This window comes from Plectropomus leopardus, chromosome 14 (assembly GCF_026936395.1).
Source record: "Plectropomus leopardus strain MGB_pleo_1.0 chromosome 14, ASM2693639v1, whole genome shotgun sequence".
Taxonomy (NCBI): Eukaryota; Metazoa; Chordata; class Actinopteri; order Perciformes; family Serranidae; genus Plectropomus; species Plectropomus leopardus.
In genome coordinates this window covers 23,055,520-23,079,813 of record NC_142189.1, presented here as the reverse complement: position 1 = coordinate 23,079,813, position 24,294 = coordinate 23,055,520, and the positions used below count along the sequence as shown (strand labels likewise).

The 24,294-nt window shown below is 35.9% G+C and overlaps 1 protein-coding gene across 3 annotated transcripts in view; it reads right to left on the bottom strand.

Annotated features, from left to right (window-relative positions):
* Positions 1-21,755: 21,755 nt before the first annotated feature.
* Positions 21,756-24,294, bottom strand: part of tfb1m (transcription factor B1, mitochondrial) — a 31,195-nt gene continuing 28,656 nt past the window's right edge. For all 3 annotated transcript variants that reach the window (XM_042501515.2, XM_088087467.1, XM_088087468.1), the window contains exons 7-8: positions 23,869-23,996; positions 21,756-22,846 (exon numbers count right to left, since the gene is read on the bottom strand). In XM_042501515.2, the coding sequence (XP_042357449.2) occupies positions 22,567-22,846; positions 23,869-23,996 (408 nt within the window). In that variant the 3' untranslated portion in view covers positions 21,756-22,566. The remainder of the gene's footprint in view (positions 22,847-23,868; positions 23,997-24,294) is intronic.

The window sequence follows — 24,294 nt, the reverse complement described above, 5'->3', positions numbered from 1 at the left end:
ACATGCATTATTTTGTTATTTTTGGCCGTTTTTTGTTAAAATCTATGCTATGGCGTGTCTTGGCACGTTATTTCATGCTGTTTTGATGTGTTTTCAGCTGTTTTTTAGACATGTCATATTTTGACATTTTTGCCATACTATAGCCTTGCCTTTTTGGTCATCGTTTCAACATGCATTATTTTGGTATTTTTGGCCGTTTTTGCAAAAATCTATGCTATGGCGTGTCTTGGCACGGTATTTCATGCTGTTTTGATGTGTTTTCAGCATTTTTTGGAACATGTCTTATTTTGACATTTTTGCCATACTATAGCCTTGCCTTTTTGGTCATCTTTTCAACATGCATTATTTTTGTGTTTTGGCCGTTTTGCAAAATCTATGCTATGGCGTGTCTTGGCACGTTATTTCATGCTGTTTTGAGGTATTTTCAGCTGTTTTTGAGACATGTCATATTTTGACCTTTTTGCCATACTATAGCCTTGCCTTTTTGGTCATCTTTTCAACATGCATTATTTTGGTGTTTTTGGCCGTTTTTGCAAAAATCTATGCTATGGCGTGTCTTGGCAGGTTATTTTATGCTGTTTTGATGTGTTTTCAGCATTTTTGGAACATGTCTTATTTTGACATTTTGCCATACTATAGCCTTGCCTTTTTGGTCATCTTTTCAACATGCATTATTTTGTTATTTTTGGCCGTTTTTTGTTAAAATCTATGCTATGGCGTGTCTTGGCACGTTATTTCATGCTGTTTTGATGTGTTTTCAGCTGTTTTTGAGACATGTCTTATTTTGACATTTTTGCCATACTATAGCCTTGCCTTTTTGGTCATCTTTTCAACATGCATTATTTTGGTGTTTTTGGCCGTTTTTGCAAAAATCTATACTATGGCGTGTCTTGGCACGTTATTTCATGCTGTTTTGATGTGTTTTCAGCTGTTTTTGAGACATGTCTTATTTTGACATTTTTGCCATACTATAGCCTTGCCTTTTTGGTCATCTTTTCAACATGCATTATTTTGGTGTTTTTGGCCGTTTTTGCAAAAATCTATGCTATGGCGTGTCTTGGCACGTTATTTTATGCTGTTTTGATGTGTTTTCAGCATTTTTTGGAACATGTCTTATTTTGACAATTTTGCCATACTATAGCCTTGCCTTGCCTTTTTGGTCATCGTTTCAACATGCATTATTTTGGTGTTTTTGGCCGTTTTTGCAAAAATCTATATTATGGCGTGTCTTGGCACGTTATTTCATGCTGTTTTGATGTGTTTTCAGCTGTTTTTGAGACATGTCATATTTTGACATTTTTGCCATACTATAGCCTTGCCTTTTTGGTCATCTTTTCAACATGCATTATTTTGGTGTTTTTGGCCGTTTTTGCAAAAATCTATGCTATGGCGTGTCTTGGCAGGTTATTTTATGCTGTTTTGATGTGTTTTCAGCATTTTTTGGAACATGTCTTATTTTGACAATTTTGCCATACTATAGCCTTGCCTTTTTGGTCATCTTTTCAACATGCATTATTTTGTTATTTTTGGCCGTTTTTTGTTAAAATCTATGCTATGGCGTGTCTTGGCACGTTATTTCATGCTGTTTTGATGTGTTTTCAGCTGTTTTTGAGACATGTCATATTTTGACATTTTTGCCATACTATAGCCTTGCCTTTTTGGTCATCTTTTCAACATGCATTATTTTGGTGTTTTTGGCCGTTTTTGCAAAAATCTATGCTATGGCGTGTCTTGGCACGTTATTTCATGCTGTTTTGATGTGTTTTCTGCATTTTTTGGAACATGTCTTATTTTGACAATTTTGCCATACTATAGCCTTGCCTTGCCTTTTTGGTCATCTTTTCAACATGCATTATTTTGGTGTTTTTGGCCGTTTTTGCAAAAATCTATACTATGGCGTGTCTTGGCACGTTATTTCATGCTGTTTTGATGTGTTTTCAGCTGTTTTTGAGACATGTCTTATTTTGACATTTTTGCCATACTATAGCCTTGCCTTTTTGGTCATCTTTTCAACATGCATTATTTTGGTGTTTTTGGCTGTTTTACAAAATCTATGCTATGGCGTGTCTTGGCACGTTATTTTATGCTGTTTTGATGTGTTTTCAGCATTTTTTGGAACATGTCTTATTTTGACAATTTTGCCATACTATAGCCTTGCCTTGCCTTTTTGGTCATCTTTTCAACATGCATTATTTATGTGTTTTTGGCCGTTTTTGTTGAAATCTATGCTATGGCGTGTCTTGGCACGTTATTTTATGCTGTTTTGATGTGTTTTCAGCTGTTTTTGAGACATGTCATATTTTGACATTTTTGCCATACTATAGCCTTGCCTTTTGGTCATCTTTTTCAACATGCATTATTTTGGTGTTTTGGCCGTTTTGCAAAAATCTATGCTATGGCGTGTCTTGGCACGTTATTTTATGCTGTTTTGATGTGTTTTCAGCATTTTTTGGAACATGTCTTATTTTGACATTTTTGCCATACTATAGCCTTGCCTTTTTGGTCATCTTTTCAACATGCATTATTTTGTTATTTTTGGCCGTTTTTTGTTAAAATCTATGCTATGGCGTGTCTTGGCACGTTATTTCATGCTGTTTTGATGTGTTTTCAGCTGTTTTTGAGACATGTCTTATTTTGACATTTTTGCCATACTATAGCCTTGCCTTTTTGGTCATCTTTTCAACATGCATTATTTTGTTATTTTTGGCCGTGTTTTGTTAAAATCTATGCTATGGCGTGTCTTGGCACGTTATTTCATGCTGTTTTGATGTGTTTTCAGCATGTTTTGAGACATGTCTTATTTTGACATTTTTGCCATACTATAGCCTTGCCTTTTTGGTCATTTTTTCAACATGCATTCTTTTGTTACTTTTTGGCCGTTTTTGTTAAAATCTATGCTATGCCGTGTCTTGGCACGTTATTTCATGCTGTTTTGAGGTATTTTCAGCATTTTTTGGAACATGTCTTATTTTGACATTTTTGCCATACTATAGCCTTGCCTTTTTGGTCATCTTTTCAACATGCATTATTTATGTGTTTTTGGCCATTTTTGTTCAAATCTATGCTATGGCGTGTCTTGGCACGTTATTTCATGCTGTTTTGAGGTATTTTCAGCTGTTTTTGAGACATGTCATATTTTGACATTTTTGCCATACTATAGCCTTGCCTTTTGGGTCATCTTTTCAACATGCATTCTTTTGGTGTTTTGGGCCGTTTTTGCAAAAATCTATGCTATGGCGTGTCTTGGCACGTTATTTTATGCTGTTTTCATGTGTTTTCAGCTGTTTTTGAGACATGTCTTATTTTGACATTTTTGCCATACTATAGCCTTGCCTTTTTGGTCATTTTTTCAACATGCATTATTTTGGTGTTTTTTTGGCCGTTTTGTTAAAATCTATGCTATGGCGTGTCTTGGCACGTTATTTCATGCTGTTTTGATGTATTTTCAGCATTTTTTGGAACATGTCTTATTTTGACATTTTTGCCATACTATAGCCTTGCCTTTTTGGTCATCTTTTCAACATGCATTATTTATGTGTTTTTGGCCATTTTTGTTCAAATCTATGCTATGGCGTGTCTTGGCACGTTATTTCATGCTGTTTTGAGGTATTTTCAGCTGTTTTTGAGACATGTCATATTTTGACATTTTTGCCATACTATAGCCTTGCCTTTTTGGTCATCTTTTCAACATGCATTATTTTGGTGTTTTTGGCCGTTTTTGCAAAAATCTATGCTATGGCGTGTCTTGGCACGGTATTTTATGCTGTTTTGATGTGTTTTCAGCATTTTTTGGAACATGTGTTATTTTGACAATTTTGCCATACTATAGCCTTACCTTTTGGTCATCTTTTTCAACATGCATTATTTTGTTATTTTTGGCCGTGTTTTGTTAAAATCTATGCTATGGCGTGTCTTGGCACGTTATTTCATGCTGTTTTGATGTGTTTTCAGCTGTTTTTGAGACATGTCTTATTTTGACATTTTTGCCATACTATAGCCTTTGCCTTTTGGTCATCTTTTCAACATGCATTATTTTGTTATTTTGGCCGTTTTTTGTTAAAATCTATGCTATGGCATGTCTTGGCAGGTTATTTTATGCTGTTTTGATGTGTTTTCAGCATTTTTTGGAACATGTCTTATTTTGACATTTTTGCCATACTATAGCCTTGCCTTTTTGGTCATCTTTTCAACATGCATTATTTTGTTATTTTTGGCCGTGTTTTGTTAAAATCTATGCTATGGCGTGTCTTGGCACGTTATTTCATGCTGTTTTGATGTGTTTTCAGCTGTTTTTGAGACATGTCTTATTTTGACATTTTTGCCATACTATAGCCTTGCCTTTTTGGTCATCTTTTCAACATGCATTATTTTGGTGTTTTTGGCCGTTTTTGTTCAAATCTATGCTATGGCGTGTCTTGGCACGTTATCTCATGCTGTTTTGAGGTATTTTCAGCTGTTTTTGAGACATGTCATATTTTGACATTTTTGCCATACTATAGCCTTGCCTTTTTGGTCATCTTTTCAACATGCATTATTTTGGTGTTTTTGGCTGTTTTTGCAAAAATCTATGCTATGGTGTGTCTTGGCACGTTATTTCATGCTGTTTTGAGGTATTTTCAGCTGTTTTTGGAACATGTCTTATTTTGACAATTTTGCCATACTATAGCCTTGCCTTTTTGGTCATCTTTTCAACATGCATTATTTTGTTATTTTTGGCCGTTTTTGTTCAAATCTATGCTATGGCGTGTCTTGGCACGTTATTTCATGCTGTTTTGAGGTATTTTCAGCTGTTTTTGAGACATGTCATATTTTGACATTTTTGCCATACTATAGCCTTGCCTTTTTGGTCATCTTTTCAACATGCATTATTTTGTTATTTTTGGCCGTTTTGCAAAATCTATGCGATGGCGTGTCTTGGCAGGTTATTTTATGCTGTTTTGATGTGTTTTCAGCATTTTTGGAACATGTCTTATTTTGACAATTTTGCCATACTATAGCCTTGCCTTTTTGGTCATCTTTTCAACATGCATTATTTTGTCATTTTTGGCCGTTTTTTGTTAAAATCTATGCTATGGCGTGTCTTGGCACGTTATTTCATGCTGTTTTGATGTGTTTTCAGCTGTTTTTTAGACATGTCATATTTTGACATTTTTGCCATACTATAGCCTTGCCTTTTTGGTCATCGTTTCAACATGCATTATTTTGGTATTTTTGGTCGTTTTTGCAAAAATCTATGCTATGGCGTGTCTTGGCACGGTATTTCATGCTGTTTTGAGGTCTTTTCGGAGTTTTTTGGAACTGGTCTTATTTTGCCATTTTGCCATACTATAGCCTTACCTTTTTGGTCATCTTTTCAACATGCATTATTTATGTGTTTTTGGCCGCTTTTGCAAAATCTATACTATGGCGTGTCTTGGCACGTTATTTCATGCTGTTTTGATGTGTTTTCAGCTGTTTTTGAGACATGTCTTATTTTGACAGTTTTTGCCATACTATAGCCTTGCCTTTTGGTCATCTTTTCAACATGCATTATTTTGGTGTTTTGGCCGTTTTTGCAAAAATCTATGCTATGGCGTGTCTTGGCACGTTATTTTATGCTGTTTTGATGTGTTTTCAGCATTTTTTGGAACATGTCTTATTTTGACAATTTTGCCATACTATAGCCTTGCCTTTTTGGTCTTCTTTTCAACATGCATTATTTTGGTGTTTTTGGCTGTTTTTGTTAAAATCTATACTATGGCGTGTCTTGGCACGTTATTTCATGCTGTTTTGATGTGTTTTCAGCTGTTTTTGAGACATGTCTTATTTTGACATTTTGCCATACTATAGCCTTGCCTTTTTGGTCATCTTTTCAACATGCATTATTTTGGTGTTTTGGCCGCTTTTGCAAAAATCTATACTATGGCGTGTCTTGGCACGTTATTTCATGCTGTTTTGATGTGTTTTCAGCTGTTTTTGAGACATGTCTTATTTTGACATTTTTGCCATACTATAGCCTTGCCTTTTTGGTCATCTTTTCAACATGCATTATTTTGGTGTTTTTGGCCGTTTTTACAAAAATCTATGCTATGGCGTGTCTTGGCACGTTATTTTATGCTGTTTTGATGTGTTTTCAGCATTTTTTGGAACATGTCTTATTTTGACAATTTTGCCATACTATAGCCTTGCCTTGCCTTTTTGGTCATCATTTCAACATGCTTTCTTTTGTGTTTTTTGGCCGCTTTTGCAAAAATCTATACTATGGCGTGTCTTGGCACGTTATTTCATGCTGTTTTGTTGTTTTTTCAGCTGTTGTTGAGACATGTCATATTTTGACATTTCTGCCATACTATAGCCTTGCCTTTTTGGTCATCTTTTCAACATGCATTATTTTGGTGTTTTTGGCCGTTTTGCAAAAATCTATGCTATGGCGTGTCTTGGCAGGTTATTTTATGCTGTTTTGATGTGTTTTCAGCATTTTTGGAACATGTCTTATTTTGACAATTTTGCCATACTATAGCCTTGCCTTTTGGTCATCTTTTCAACATGCATTATTTTGTTATTTTGGCGTTTTTGTTAAAATCTATGCTATGGCGTGTCTTGGCACGTTATTTCATGCTGTTTTGATGTGTTTTCAGCTGTTTTTGAGACATGTCATATTTTGACATTTTTGCCATACTATAGCCTTGCCTTTTTGGTCATCGTTTCAACATGCATTATTTTGGTATTTTTGGCCGTTTTTGCAAAAATCTATGCTATGGCGTGTCTTGGCACGGTATTTCATGCTGTTTTGATGTGTTTTCAGCATTTTTTGGAACATGTCTTATTTTGACATTTTTGCCATACTATTGCCTTGCCTTTTGGTCATCTTTTCAACATGCATTATTTTGGTGTTTTGGCCGTTTTGCAAAAATCTATACTATGGCGTGTCTTGGCACGTTATTTCATGCTGTTTTGATGTGTTTTCAGCTGTTTTTGAGACATGTCTTATTTTGACATTTTGCCATACTATAGCCTTGCCTTTTTGGTCATCTTTTCAACATGCATTATTTTGGTGTTTTTGGCCGTTTTGCAAAAATCTATGCTATGGCGTGTCTTTGGCACGTTATTTTATGCTGTTTTGATGTGTTTTCAGCATTTTTTGAACATGTCTTATTTTGACAATTTTGCCATACTATAGCCTTGCCTTGCCTTTTGGTCATCTTTTCAACATGCATTATTTTGGTGTTTTTGGCCGTTTTGCAAAAATCTATACTATGGCGTGTCTTGGCACGTTATTTCATGCTGTTTTGATGTGTTTTCAGCTGTTTTTGAGACATGTCATATTTTGACATTTTTGCCATACTATAGCCTTGCCTTTTTGGTCATCTTTTCAACATGCATTATTTTGGTGTTTTTGGCCGTTTTTGCAAAAATCTATGCTATGGCGTGTCTTGGCACGTTATTTCATGCTGTTTTGATGTGTTTTCAGCTGTTTTTGAGACATGTCTTATTTTGACATTTTTGCCATACTATAGCCTTGCCTTTTTGGTCATCTTTTCAACATGCATTATTTTGTTATTTTTGGCCGTGTTTTGTTAAAATCTATGCTATGGCGTGTCTTGGCACGTTATCTCATGCTGTTTTGAGGTATTTTCAGCTGTTTTTGAGACATGTCATATTTTGACATTTTGCCATACTATAGCCTTGCCTTTTTGGTCATCTTTTCAACATGCATTATTTTGGTATTTTTGGCCGCTTTTGCAAAATCTATGCTATGTATGGCGTGTCTTGGCACGTTATTTCATGCTGTTTTGATGTGTTTTCAGCTGTTTTTGAGACATGTCTTATTTTGACAGTTTTGCCATACTATAGCCTTGCCTTTTTGGTCATCTTTTCAACATGCATTATTTTGGTGTTTTTGGCCGTTTTTGCAAAAATCTATGCTATGGCGTGTCTTGGCACGTTATTTCATGCTGTTTTGATGTGTTTTCAGCTGTTTTTGAGACATGTCATATTTTGACATTTTGCCATACTATAGCCTTGCCTTTTTGGTCATCTTTTTCAACATGCATTATTTTGGTGTTTTTGGCCGTTTTTGCAAAAATCTATGCTATGGCGTGTCTTGGCAGGTTATTTTATGCTGTTTTGATGTGTTTTCAGCATTTTTTGGAACATGTCTTATTTTGACAATTTTGCCATACTATAGCCTTGCCTTTTTGGTCATCTTTTCAACATGCATTATTTTGTTATTTTTGGCCGTTTTTTGTTAAAATCTATGCTATGGCGTGTCTTGGCACGTTATTTCATGCTGTTTTGATGTGTTTTCAGCTGTTTTTGAGACATGTCATATTTTGACATTTTTGCCATACTATAGCCTTGCCTTTTTGGTCATCTTTTCAACATGCATTATTTTGGTGTTTTTGGCCGTTTTTGCAAAATCTATGCCATGGCGTGTCTTGGCACGTTATTTTATGCTGTTTTGATGTGTTTTCAGCATTTTTTGGAACATGTCTTATTTTGACATTTTTGCCATACTATAGCCTTGCCTTTTTGGTCATCTTTTCAACATGCATTATTTTGGTGTTTTTGGCCGTTTTTGCAAAAATCTATACTATGGCGTGTCTTGGCACGTTATTTCATGCTGTTTTGATGTGTTTTCAGCTGTTTTTGAGACATGTCATATTTTGACATTTTTGCCATACTATAGCCTTGCCTTTTTGGTCATCTTTTCAACATGCATTCTTTTGGTGTTTTGGGCCGTTTTTGCAAAAATCTATGCTATGGCGTGTCTTGGCAGGGTATTTTATGCTGTTTTGATGTGTTTTCAGCATTTTTTGGAACATGTGTTATTTTGACAATTTTGCCATACTATAGCCTTACCTTTTGGGTCATCTTTTCAACATGCATTCTTTTGTTACTTTTTGGCCGTTTTTGTTAAAATCTATGCTATGGCGTGTCTTGGCACGTTATTTCATGCTGTTTTGAGGTATTTTCAGCTGTTTTTGAGACATGTCATATTTTGACCTTTTTGCCATACTATAGCCTTGCCTTTTTGGTCATCTTTTCAACATGCATTATTTTGGTATTTTGGCCGCTTTTGCAAAAATCTATGCTATGGCGTGTCTTGGCACGGTATTTCATGCTGTTTTGATGTGTTTTCAGCATTTTTTGGAACATGTCTTATTTTGACATTTTTGCCATACTATTGCCTTGCCTTTTTGGTCATCTTTTCAACATGCATTATTTTGGTGTTTTTGGCCGTTTTTGCAAAAATCTATACTATGGCGTGTCTTGGCACGTTATTTCATGCTGTTTTGATGTGTTTTCAGCTGTTTTTGAGACATGTCTTATTTTGACATTTTTGCCATACTATAGCCTTGCCTTGCCTTTTTGGTCATCTTTTCAACATGCATTATTTTGGTGTTTTTGGCCGTTTTTGCAAAAATCTATACTATATGCGTGTCTTGGCACGTTATTTTATGCTGTTTTGATGTGTTTTCAGCTGTTTTTGAGACATGTCATATTTTGACATTTTTGCCATACTATAGCCTTGCCTTTTTGGTCATCTTTTCAACATGCATTATTTTGGTGTTTTTGGCCGTTTTTGCAAAAATCTATGCTATGGCGTGTCTTGGCACGTTATTTCATGCTGTTTTGATGTGTTTTCAGCTGTTTTTGAGACATGTCTTATTTTGACATTTTTGCCATACTATAGCCTTGCCTTTTTGGTCATCTTTTCAACATGCATTATTTTGTTGTTTTTGGCTGTTTTTGTTAAAATCTATGCTATGGCGTGTCTTGGCACGTTATTTCATGCTGTTTTGATGTGTTTTCAGCTGTTTTTGAGACATGTCATATTTTGACATTTTTGCCATACTATAGCCTTGCCTTTTTGGTCATTTTTTCAACATGCATTCTTTTGTTATTTTTGGCCGTTTTTGTTAAACTCTATGCTATGGCGTGTCTTGGCACGTTATTTCATGCTGTTTTGATGTGTTTTCAGCATTTTTTGGAACATGTCTTATTTTGACAATTTTGCCATACTATAGCCTTGCCTTTTTGGTCATCTTTTCAACATGCATTATTTTGGTGTTTTTGGCCGTTTTTGCAAAAATCTATGCTATGGCGTGTCTTGGCAGGTTATTTTATGCTGTTTTGATGTGTTTTCTGCATTTTTTGAGACATGTCATATTTTGACATTTTTGCCATACTATAGCCTTGCCTTTTTGGTCATCTTTTCAACATGCATTATTTTGGTGTTTTTGGCCGTTTTTGCAAAACTCTATGTCATGGCGTGTCTTGGCAGCTTATTTTATGCTGTTTTGATGTGTTTTCAGCTGTTTTTGAGACATGTCATATTTTGACAATTTTGCCATACTATAGCCTTACCTTTTGGGTCATCTTTTCAACATGCATTATTTTGTTACTTTTTGGCCGTTTTTGCAAAAATCTATGCTATGGCGTGTCTTGGCACGTTATTTTATGCTGTTTTGATGTTTTTTCAGCATTTTTTGGAACATGTCTTATTTTGACATTTTTGCCATACTATAGCCTTGCCTTTTTGGTCATTTTTTCAACATGCATTCTTTTGTTACTTTTTGGCCGTTTTTGTTAAAATCTATGCTATGGCGTGTCTTGGCACGTTATTTCATGCTGTTTTGAGGTATTTTCAGCTGTTTTTGAGACATGTCATATTTTGACATTTTTGCCATACTATAGCCTTGCCTTTTGGGTCATCTTTTCAACATGCATTATTTTGGTGTTTTTGGCCGTTTTTGTTAAAAATCTATGCTATGGCGTGTCTTGGCACGTTATTTCATGCTGTTTTGAGGTATTTTCAGCATTTTTTGGAACATGTCATATTTTGACATTTTTGCCATACTATAGCCTTGCCTTTTGGGTCATCTTTTCAACATGCATTCTTTTGGTGTTTTGGGCCGTTTTTGCAAAAATCTATGCTATGGCGTGTCTTGGCACGGTATTTTATGCTGTTTTGATGTGTTTTCAGCATTTTTTGGAACATGTCTTATTTTGACAACTTTGCCATACTATAGCCTTACGTTTTGGGTCATCTTTTCAACATGCATTCTTTTGTTACTTTTTGGCCGTTTTTGTTAAAATCTATGCTATGGCGTGTCTTGGCACGTTATTTCATGCTGTTTTGATGTGTTTTCAGCTGTTTTTGAGACATGTCTTATTTTGACATTTTTGCCATACTATAGCCTTGCCTTTTGGTCATCTTTTCAACATGCATTATTTTGGTGTTTTTGGCCGTTTTTGCAAAAATCTATGCTATGGCGTGTCTTGGCACGTTATTTTATGCTGTTTTGATGTGTTTTCAGCATTTTTTGGAACATGTCTTATTTTGACAATTTTGCCATACTATAGCCTTGCCTTGCCTTTTTGGTCATCTTTTCAACATGCATTATTTTGGTGTTTTTGGCCGTTTTTGCAAAAATCTATACTATGGCGTGTCTTGGCACGTTATTTCATGCTGTTTTGATGTGTTTTCAGCTGTTTTTGAGACATGTCATATTTTGACATTTTTGCCATACTATAGCCTTGCCTTTTTGGTCATCTTTTCAACATGCATTATTTTGGTGTTTTTGGCCGTTTTTGCAAAAATCTATGCTATGGCGTGTCTTGGCAGGTTATTTTATGCTGTTTTGATGTGTTTTCAGCATTTTTTGGAACATGTCTTATTTTGACAATTTTGCCATACTATAGCCTTGCCTTTTTGGTCATCTTTTCAACATGCATTATTTTGTTATTTTTGGCCGTTTTTTGTTAAAATCTATGCTATGGCGTGTCTTGGCACGTTATTTCATGCTGTTTTGATGTGTTTTCAGCTGTTTTTGAGACATGTCATATTTTGACATTTTTGCCATACTATAGCCTTGCCTTTTTGGTCATCTTTTCAACATGCATTATTTTGGTGTTTTTGGCCGTTTTTGCAAAAATCTATGCTATGGCGTGTCTTGGCACGTTATTTCATGCTGTTTTGATGTGTTTTCAGCATTTTTTGGAACATGTCTTATTTTGACATTTTTGCCATACTATAGCCTTGCCTTTTGGTCATCTTTTCAACATGCATTATTTTGGTGTTTTTGGCCGTTTTGCAAAAATCTATACTATGGCGTGTCTTGGCACGTTATTTCATGCTGTTTTGATGTGTTTTCAGCTGTTTTTGAGACATGTCTTATTTTGACATTTTTGCCATACTATAGCCTTGCCTTTTTGGTCATCTTTTCAACATGCATTATTTTGGTGTTTTTGGCCGTTTTTGCAAAAATCTATGCTATGGCGTGTCTTGGCACGTTATTTTATGCTGTTTTGATGTGTTTTCAGCATTTTTTGGAACATGTCTTATTTTGACAATTTTGCCATACTATAGCCTTGCCTTGCCTTTTTGGTCATCTTTTCAACATGCATTATTTTGGTGTTTTTGGCCGTTTTTGCAAAAATCTATACTATGGCGTGTCTTGGCACGTTATTTCATGCTGTTTTGATGTGTTTTCAGCTGTTTTTGAGACATGTCATATTTTGACATTTTTGCCATACTATAGCCTTGCCTTTTTGGTTATCGTTTCAACATGCATTATTTTGGTATTTTTGGCCGTTTTTGCAAAAATCTATGCTATGGCGTGTCTTGGCACGTTATTTCATGCTGTTTTGATGTGTTTTCAGCATTTTTTGAACATGTCTTATTTTGACAATTTTGCCATACTATAGCCTTGCCTTTTTGGTCATCTTTTTCAACATGCATTATTTTGGTGTTTTTGGCCGTTTTGCAAAAATCTATGCTATGGCGTGTCTTGGCAGGTTATTTTATGCTGTTTTGATGTATTTTCAGCATTTTTGAGACATGTCATATTTTGACATTTTTGCCATACTATAGCCTTGCCTTTTTGGTCATCTTTTCAACATGCATTATTTTGGTGTTTTTGGCCGTTTTTGCAAAACTCTATGTCATGGCGTGTCTTGGCAGCTTATTTTATGCTGTTTTGATGTGTTTTCAGCTGTTTTTGAGACATGTCATATTTTGACAATTTTGCCATACTATAGCCTTACCTTTTGGGTCATCTTTTCAACATGCATTCTTTTGTTACTTTTTGGCCGTTTTTGCAAAAATCTATGCTATGGCGTGTCTTGGCACGTTATTTCATGCTGTTTTGAGGTATTTTCAGCATTTTTTGGAACATGTCATATTTTGACATTTTTGCCATACTATAGCCTTGCCTTTTGGTCATCTTTTCAACATGCATTCTTTTGGTGTTTTAATGCTTTTTGCAAAAATCTATGCTATGGCGTGTCTTGGCAGGTTATTTTATGCTGTTTTGATGTGTTTTCAGCATTTTTGAACATGTCTTATTTTGACAATTTTGCCATACTATACCCTTACGTTTTGGGTCATCTTTTCAACATGCATTCTTTTGTTACTTTTTGGCCGTTTTTGTTAAAATCTATGCTATGGCGTGTCTTGGCAAGTTATTTCATGCTGTTTTGAGGTATTTTCAGCTGTTTTTGAGACATGTCTTATTTTGACATTTTTGCCATACTATAGCCTTGCCTTTTTGGTCATCTTTTCAACATGCATTATTGTGGTGTTTTTGGCCGTTTTTGCAAAAATCTATGCTATGGCGTGTCTTGGCAGGTTATTTTATGCTGTTTTGATGTGTTTTCTGCATTTTTTGAGACATGTCATATTTTGACATTTTTGCCATACTATAGCCTTGCCTTTTTGGTCACCTTTTCAACATGCATTATTTTGGTGTTTTTGGCCGTTTTTTTAAAAAAATCTATGCTATGGCATGTCTTGGCACGTTATTTCATGCTGTTTTGAGGTATTTTCAGCATTTTTTGGAACATGTCTTATTTTGCCATTTTTGCCATACTATAGCCTTGCCTTTTTGGTCATCTTTTCAACATGCATTATTTTGTTATTTTTGGCCGTTTTTGTTCAAATCTATGCTATGGCGTGTCTTGGCACATTATTTCATGCTGTTTTGATGTGTTTTCAGCTGTTTTTGAGACATGTCATATTTTGACAGTTTTGCCATACTATAGCCTTGCCTTTTTGGTCATCTTTTCAACATGCATTATTTTGGTGTTTTTGGCCGTTTTTGCAAAAATCTATGCTATGGCGTGTCTTGGCAGGTTATTTTATGCTGTTTTCATGTGTTTTCAGCATTTTTTGGAACATGTCTTATTTTGACATTTTTGCCATACTATAGCCTTGCCTTTTTGGTCATTTTTTCAACATGCATTATTTTGTTATTTTTGGCCGTTTTTGTTAAAATCTATGCTATGGTGTGTCTTGGCACGTTATTTCATGCTGTTTTGAGGTATTTTCAGCTGTTTTTGAGACATGTCATATTTTGACATTTTTGCCATACTATAGCCTTGCCTTTTTGGTCATCTTTTCAACATGCATCATTTTGGTGTTTTTGGCCGTTTTTGCAAAAATCTATGCTATGGCATGTCTTGGTATGTTATTTAATGCTGTTTTGATGCGTTTTCAGCATTTTTTGGAACATGCATTATTTTGACATTTTTGCCATACTATAGCCTTGTCTTTTTGGTCATCTTTTCAACATGCATTATTTTGGTGTTTTTGGTCATTTTTGCAAAATTCTATGCTATGATGTGCATTCGAACTTTATTTTATGCTGTTTTGATGTGTTTTCAGCTGTTTTTGAGACATGTCATATTTTGACATTTTTGCCATACTATAGCCTTGTCTTTTTGGTCATCTTTTCAACATGCATTATTTTGTTATTTTTGGCCGTTTTTGCAAAAATCTATGCTATGGCGTGTCTTGGCACGTTATTTCATGCTGTTTTGAGGTATTTTCAGCTGTTTTTGAGACATGTCATATTTTGACATTTTTGCCATACTATAGCCTTGCCTTTTTGGTCATCTTTTCAACATGCATTATTTTGGTGTTTTTGGCCGTTTTTGCAAAAATCTATGCTATGGCGTGTCTTGGCAGGTTATTTCATGTTGTTTTGATGTATTTTCAGCATTTTTTGAGACATGTCATATTTTGACCTTTTTGCCATACTATAGCCTTGCCTTTTTGGTCATCTTTTCAACATGCATTATTTTGGTGTTTTTGGCCGTTTTTGCAAAAATCTATGCTATGGCGTGTCTTGGCAGATTATTTTATGCTGTTTTGAGGTATTTTCAGCATTTTTAGGAACATGTCATATTTTGACATTTTTGCCATGCCATGCCTTGCCTTTTTGGTCATTTTTTCAACACGCATTATTTTGGTGTTTTTGGCTGTTTTTGCAAAATTCTATGCTATGGCGTGTCTTGGCAGGTTATTTTATGCTGTTTTGATGCGTTTTCAGCATTTTTTGAGACATGTCTTATTTTGACATTTTTCCCATACTATAGCCTTGCCTTTTTGGTCATTTTTTCAACATTAATTATTTTGGTGTTTTTGGCCGTTTGTGCAAAAATCTATGCTATTGTGTGTCTTGGCATGTTATTTTATGCTGTTTTGAGGTATTTTCAGCATTTTTTGGAACATGTCTTATTTTGCCATTTTTGCCATACTATAGCCTTGCCTTTTTGGTCATTTTTTCAACATGCATTATTTTGTAATTTTTGATCGTTTTTGTTAAAATCTATGCTATGGCGTGTCTTGGCACATTATTTCATGCTGTTTTGATGTGTTTTCAGCATTTTTTGGAACATGCATTATTTTGACATTTTTGCCATACTATAGCCTTGCCTTTTTGGTCATCTTTTCAACATGCATTATTTTGTTATTTTTGGCCGTTTTTGTTAAAATCTATGCTATGGCGTGTCTTGGCAGGTTATTTTATGCTGTTTTCATGTGTTTTCAGCATTTTTTGGAACATGTCTTATTTTGACATTTTTGCCATACTATAGCCTTGCCTTTTGGGTCATCTTTTCAACATGCATTATTTTGGTGTTTTTGGCCGTTTTTGTTAAAAATCTATGCTATGGCGTGTCTTGGCACGTTATTTCATGCTGTTTTGAGGTATTTTCAGCATTTTTTGGAACATGTCATATTTTGACATTTTTGCCATACTATAGCCTTGCCTTTTGGGTCATCTTTTCAACATGCATTCTTTTGGTGTTTTGGGCCGTTTTTGCAAAAATCTATGCTATGGCGTGTCTTGGCACGGTATTTTATGCTGTTTTGATGTGTTTTCAGCATTTTTTGGAACATGTCTTATTTTGACAATTTTGCCATACTATAGCCTTACGTTTTGGGTCATCTTTTCAACATGCATTCTTTTGTTACTTTTTGGCCGTTTTTGTTAAAATCTATGCTATGGCGTGTCTTGGCACGTTATTTCATGCTGTTTTGAGGTATTTTCAGCTGTTTTTGAGACATGTCTTATTTTGACATTTTTGCCATACTATAGCCTTGCCTTTTTGGTCATCTTTTCAACATGCATTATTTTGGTGTTTTTGGCCGTTTTTGCAAAAATCTATGCTATGGCGTGTCTTGGCAGGTTATTTTATGCTGTTTTGATGTGTTTTCAGCTCTTTTTGAGACATGTCATATTTTGACCTTTTTGCCATACTATAGTCTTGCCTTTTTGGTCATCTTTTCAACATGCATTATTTTGTTATTTTTGGCCGTTTTTGTTCAAATCTATGCTATGGCGTGTCTTGGCACATTATTTCATGCTGTTTTGATGTGTTTTCAGCTGTTTTTGAGACATGTCATATTTTGACATTTTTGCCATACTATAGCCTTGCCTTTTTGGTCATCTTTTCAACATGCATCATTTTGGTGTTTTGGGCCGTTTTTGCAAAAATCTATGCTATGGCGTGTCTTGGCACGGTATTTTATGCTGTTTTCATGTGTTTTCAGCTGTTTTTGAGACATGTCTTATTTTGACATTTTTGCCATACTATAGCCTTGCCTTTTTGGTCATTTTTTCAACATGCATTCTTTTGCTATTTTTGGCTGTTTTCGTTAAAATCTATGCTATGGCGTGTCTTGGCACGTTATTTCATGCTGTTTTGAGGTATTTTCAGCTGTTTTTGAGACATGTCATATTTTGACATTTTTGCCATACTATAGCCTTGCCTTTTTGGTCATCTTTTCAACATGCATTATTTTGGTGTTTTTGGCCGTTTTTGCAAAATTTTATGCTATGACGTGTATTCGAACTTTAGTTTATGCTATTTTGAGGTGTTTTCAGGTGTTTTTGAGACATGTCCTATTTTGACATTTTTGCCATACTATAGCCTTGCCTTTTTGGTCATCTTTTCAACATGCATTATTTTGGTGTTTTTGGCCGTTTTTGCAAAAATCTATGCTATGGCGTGTCTTGGCAGGTTATTTTATGCTGTTTTGAGGTATTTTCAGCATTTTTAGGAACATGTCATATTTTGACATTTTTGCCATGCCATGCCTTGCCTTTTACTTAATTTTTTCAACACGCATTATTTTGGTGTTTTTGGCTGTTTTTGCAAAATTCTATGCTATGGCGTGTCTTGGCAGGTTATTTTATGCTGTTTTGATGCGTTTTCAGCATTTTTTGAGACATGTCTTATTTTGACATTTTTCCCATACTATAGCCTTGCCTTTTTGGTCATTTTTTCAACATTAATTATTTTGGTGTTTTTGGCCGTTTGTGCAAAAATCTATGCTATGGTGTGTCTTGGCATGTTATTTTATGCTGTTTTCATGTGTTTTCAGCATTTTTTGGAACATGTCTTATTTTGACATTTTTGCCATACTATAGCCTTGCCTTTTTGGTCATTTTTTCAACATGCATTATTTTGTTATTTTTGGCCGTTTTTGTTAAAATCTATGCTATGGCGTGTCTTGGCACATTATTTCATGCTGTTTTGATGTGTTTTCAGCATTTTTTGGAACATGCATTATTTTGACATTTTTGCCATACTATAGCCTTGCCTTTTTGGTCATCTTTTCAACATGCATTATTTTGGTGTTTTTGGCCGTTTTTTTTAAAAATCTATGCTATGGCATGTCTTGGCACGTTATTTCATGCTGTTTTGAGGTATTTTCAGCATTTTTTGGAACATGTCTTATTTTGCCATTTTTGCCATACTATAGCCTTGCCTTTTTGGTCATCTTTTCAACATGCATTATTTTGGTGTTTTTGGCCGTTTTTGTTCAAATCTATGCTATGGCGTGTCTTGGCACGTTATTTCATGCTGTTTTGAGGTATTTTCAGCTGTTTTTGAGACATGTCATATTTTGACAGTTTTGCCATACTATAGCCTTGCCTTTTTGGTCATCTTTTCAACATGCATTATTTTTGTGTTTTTGGTCGTTTTTGCAAAAATCTATGCTATGACATGTCTTGGCACCTTATTTTATGCTATTTTGAGGTGTTTTCAGCATTTTTTGAGATATGCCATATTTTGACATTTTTGCCATACTATAGCCTTGCCTCTTTGGTCACCATAAAAAAGTCATACTATAGAATGTCGACCAAAATAGCACAAAAAGGGACAATGTGGTATGTTGTCCAAAATAGCATCTTTGTCTTCAAAAATAGCATAAAAATTTCACACAATGGTATGTCTTCCAAAATAGCATGAAATAGTCATACAATGACATGTCATCCAAAATAACTGAATAAAGTCATAGTATAGTATGTTAAAAAATGTCTTGCAACATGGTCATAGTACAGTGTGCTATCCAAAATTGCACAAAACGACCATAGCATAGTATGTCACAAAAAATCCAACAAAAGCAATAAAGTATGTCATTCAAAATCTTACAAAAATGGCATAGTACTGTATGTCATCAAAAATCTCACAAAAATGCCATACTACTTATGGCATGAAAATTTTCATAAACAATCATCATATAGTATGTATGGACTTTGTTACCAAATTTGAGCAAACTCCCTCAAGGCCATCCTCAAATACTGCATTCACAAGAATGAGATGGATGCAAGGTCACAATGAGCTTGACATTTAAACATTAAATTCTTACCGACTCATCCCTGAGGCCAACGGCATATTAGTACTAAATTTGAAGAAATCCCCTCAGGTATTCATGAGATATTGCGTTTACAAGTATGAAATAGACAAGGTCACAGTAACCTTGACCCTTGACAATCAAAATCTAATCAATTCATCATTCAATCCAAATGGACGTTCGTGCCAAATTCGAGAAAATTCTCTCAGGGCTTTTTTTGCAGCCACAGGAATGGACTGGATGGCTGGATGTACATATGGACGGACAACCCAAAAACAGGTGTTGAGACATAAAAAATTACATTTGGGGTGACCTGTAACTCACCTGGTGGAGTGTGCGGCTGGGTCCTGCAGCTGCCCAGGTTCTGTTCCAGCCCGCAGCCTTTAGCTTCATGTTGTTTCCCCTCTCTCTCCCACCTTTCCTATCTTTCTTGTTGTCTTAATAATAAAGCAAAAAAAAATAAAATTAAAAAAAAAAAAACTGAAAGGGGGGGAGCAGGAAGGAAATGATCAACAAGGCAACACATATCCCACAAATTACAAGAAAATTACTAAAAAGCTAGTTTTAAAAAAGAGGGGAGGATTATCAGAAAATTCTCCAAAAAATAGTTAACTATATTTATAATTAAAATACTATTTTAATTTATATATATATATTTGTGTGTGTGTGTGTGTGTGTGTGTGTGTGTGTGTGTGTGTTTTCCCCTTAATTTTAAGCTCCTTAAATGTCCTTTTTTGTAACTTTTCTCTTTCTTTTTTTTCTGATTATTTTTGGGCCATGTGTTGTTAATTTGCTCACTCCCTTTACCCCATGTGGTTGAAAGAAATCAAACCAATTTGCTTGGGTTTCAAAGGGTTAAAACCTGCTCCAAAACAGCCAACTGCCCACTTTGATACCCTCAACTGTGCTACGCAGGGTAAGCCATATTTAAAGACCGCGATTAGTTTTATGCTAATGATTAGTAATATAGTAATACAATGATTAGTAAAGGCAGTGGCAGGACCAGAAATGAATCTGTAGTATTTCATCTAATCACCTCTAACCTACCACATGCAAGTCTGGACACTTATTTGCATCCAGGCTGTCAGAACACACAGTCTGCTATAACAAAGACGTGTGGAAAAAGGCAACAAAACATTGTACACTGACAGGGGTGGAAAGTGTACTTGATGTCAATTTATTCTTCACTATATTTTAGGGCGGCATATACACTTTTTTCATCACTAGCAGTTAGGGCTTTGTGATACGGAGAAAATCAAATATCACAATATTTTTGACCAAATACCTCAATGTCACTTTTACCCCATTATTGTAGGGTTGGCAATTGGTGCTTTCACAAAACATTTACACAATGAGAATTTTTGGCAAATATTATTCACCACTGTTAATATAAATGCTCAGCAAGTAAAAGCAAATAATAGAACAGCTAGAACAGCCTTTGAAAGCAGGAAAAGCTAAAACTTATGATATCCAAAATCTGACAAGATATCTAGTCTCATATCACCTTATCAAGGTAATATATTGCCCAGCCCTTATACCAGTGTTGACCAGTGGACTATTCATATGTGCATACAAATTGTTAACTGAAACTACGCACCATTTTGGGCCATAAAAGGAAAGGATTTTTTTCTTTGCAGTAGTACAGTATTTGAATATGATAGTTTCTTTGTGTAACAATATTTTAAACAAAGCTTTTCGGCTATATTTTGCAAAACATGTCATGACTCATTGATGACATAATAGTTACACAAAAATATATATGCTATAGTGTGCATCGTAACTGTTTCCTACATATTCAAATTGATATTTTAGACTACGTATTTGTTTTTTGTTTTTTTTCAGATGTAATTTGCGGATAATCCATTCGTCTCCCCATTATGACACGACCATAATTAAGAGCATTAAGAACATGAAAGCACAAATAATAAAATAGCACTATGTACAAAAACATATGAGGGTGCAAGTACTAAAATACAATTTCATAAATAAGTAAGTAAAATGTGGATAAGAGAATTAAGCTCATATGAACAGATAAAAAATAAGAGGAAAAGAAATAACCATATGTTTAAGTAGATAGGACGCTTATAAAGGAGATGATCTCATAAAAAACAGGTTGCATATAGTTACCTTACGGACATGGGTGCATTTTAGGTAGGGTATAGGCCACTGGATTTACTAATGTGACATTTTGATAAGATGTTTTCAATTTGTGCGGACAAAGTTCATCATAAATAAAAGAGTTTTTACTCACCCATAGCTGCAGAAGTGGACCCTGTCACTGAAATTTGGCGCTCCCCCGCGGCTGGTGGAAACGGTAGCTTGCACTACTCCTCCGGTTTTAATTTATGGAGCATGCAGCAGTCAGTTTAAGTGTTTATTTTTATGTTTAAAAAAAGCATGGTGGCGCTGAAAGATATTATACAGTATAAACAAACAAATATTCTCTCGGTATGCCATAGCGGAACATCTGCACGCAGGTGCATGTGATTAGCAGCTCATCACTTGCCCCGTGCGCGTGACGTCATTCTCACTGTCTATTCACTGCGCACCCATGCAATGATTTTCCAAAATAAAAGCTTATCATATCAAAAAATCGACCAGTGTAAGGTCACACAGCTATTTTAATAACACCAAGATCACACAGTCAGGCCTGTGTACCTATCTGCCATGTAGATCTGATGAAATCCTGATTGTAGTTGGAGATTAACACCAACCAATCATCAAAACTGAGTGAATTCTCCCTCTGGCAAGTCAACCTTAGCGTGCCATCTGCCACATTGGCAGGCAACAGCCCTGCAATGTTCTGTTGGTGGTAATCTGTTAGCTTTCAAAAAGAGAAATATTTAAAACTTGCAACAACACTTTTATTGATATAAAACGTTAAATAACAACACAGTGGTCAGATTTCTTTAACAAACAAATCAGAAATGCTGTAGTCTGTTCAATAACTGTAACAAATGTGCATGACATCAGTGCCTCCACCAACATTTGGGATGTAATTTTTCAGATTATAATATTTTGAATCAGATGTCCATTGCGTTTTATTTATTCTTTCTTTAAAATGTATTACTGTTAATTGTCTTATATTTTGTATTCTAATATAAGCATGGATTCTTTTTCCTTTAACTCAACAAGAGTCCTTCTGGAGCTGACAAATTCCCACCACTTTCTTTCTCCCTTTAAGCTCCGTCTCCCAAGCGACTGAGCAATATAGTACATAGAAGAGGGAGAAAACGGCCTGAATATGGTGCTGCCATGTTGTTCCCATTTTCTAAATCACCCTGAAAACACTCTGACGGTTCTTTCAGGTCCCACAGGACAAGGTGTTATGTGAATTGGATCTGAAGTAAGAACTGGGACATAAAGAGATTCTCACTCTTAAAGTGAGTGGGTAACTACACATGACTGCTCTGAGCTGTCCCATCCTGGAACAAAGACTTGGAGCTAATCCAACCCACCCAGGATCTTTATGTGCCTCGTGGTTCTTGTCTCTGTCCCGGGATTTCACGTGTACCACCTATTGCTCCCTGGGTGCAGGGAAGAACGTTTTAAAAATGCATGCATATGCCAGGTGGAAATGTCAAGGCTAAGAGCAGTCTGTTGTCTCCCTGTGCTAAAAGAAGCTCTTCGTGGTTTCCGTGCTTTTTTTTTATTTAGCAGGGTTGTTCAGGATTTGGTGCTGTGCCGGATGGCTTGTCCATAAATGTGTCTTTTGGTTTGTTTCCTTTCCTGACTAGGTTCTTCAGTCTGAGCTCCTCTCTGTACTCATAGCCGAGGAGACCGGTTTCCTGGGTGCACAAATGAGCATAAGCATCCGCTAAAGCCCTGAACTGGAGTATGGTGAGCTCTGTGGGGCGCAGAGTGGGGTCCACATCTGCCTTCTGCATCATCTCTCGTGTCAGCTCAACACGACATGCCTCGGGGAACAACCTCCTTGAGGGGGGAGAAACAAAAGAGAGAAAACATGAAGAAAAAAAATGATCCTACAGATTCTTACACTCAGGTTGCTTTGATATCTTAATGATCATGCAAGTTTAATGGCATTATAAAGTTCAAACAGTAAGAAATTATCCCTCAGCGATTATTTCAAATCTGTGAAGTTAATTGAAATCACACAAAGGGCTAGAGCTGCTCATGAATTGTTAATTTGTTCCACTGCCGTGCTCTGTAGTCAAGTGATGTAGATACTGACACAAAACTCACACAGACACAAACTTCCCCAACATTAGGAGGGCTGCTATAATTTAAATGTCCAATTTTCATTTATTTAGCTGGCTCTCACCCTGAAACGCTCCCCAGAATATTCAATACAGAGAGAGGGAGCCATTTATTTTTTAAGACGTTTCCCTGCCTAAGATGTTCGTCTGTGTTCTCTCTCTGCAGGTTGGTGAGCAATAGCCAATTCCACACACTCTCACAGTGCAGATGCTTTTTAGGCGCTTCAGTGCTGGTGCCTCCTCTCCAATTCGGTGCCGTTTCCGCCAACTCGCTGTAGTTACATAAAATATGCTGCCTCGTCTTCCTATGCCACATCAATGACTCATAATTGCTGCTCTCTTTCGCGCAGCCAGTGTTCTTTTGTTATCCGGGCCTACATACACTTTCCTAACAGGCACGGGGGCGATGGGCAGCGTGCACATGCATGTGAGCGTGTGGGTTTGTTGCTAGTGGTTTTTTGAACAGAGCTGCGCTGATGTTCAGACTTTGGTTAGAGAATGCCTCAAAAGCAGTGTCTCTTTGTATGTCGGAGTGGTTTTGTGTGAGAAAGAGAAGCGGATCAAATTCCATTCTAATTAATGATGAGATGACGACGCGGCTGTCAGAAAACAGAGACTGAAAAATGTAGAGAGAGAATGAAAGATGAGGATGAGAAACATTAAAAAGTAAAAAAGAGAGAGAGGGGAAGAGAGGATAGATGCTTTGAAAGCTGCATCAAGTTGTGTGACTGTGCTTACTCCACTCCTTTATAGCAGTGCTTCCTGCGGAACTGGAAAACGTTCCTGACGACTTTCTCCACCAGCTTGAAGGGCTGCTGGATCTGGGGCTGAACCAGGGGGGTGAAGTGACATACACCCACATCCACCTGCACAAACACACACAGAATGAGCAAGAGACCTTAAAACTCAAGAGTGTGCTCATGGGAATGAAAAAAGTGGTAAGAAAGAGCAGGTAGGTGTGAGGAGGAGAGAGGAGAATGCAAAGTGTGGTGAAAAAAAAAAAAAAAAAAAACGCTGTAGAGAAAGGTTGCCTGACAAATGGCAAGAGAGATACAAAGCTGGACAAAGAAAGAGGGAGAGGTGGAGGGATCAATACACTGGGATAAAAGAAAAGAGGAAAGGCAGAAAATCAGATGACGCAGCATGGCTGGCTGGCGAGCCGGT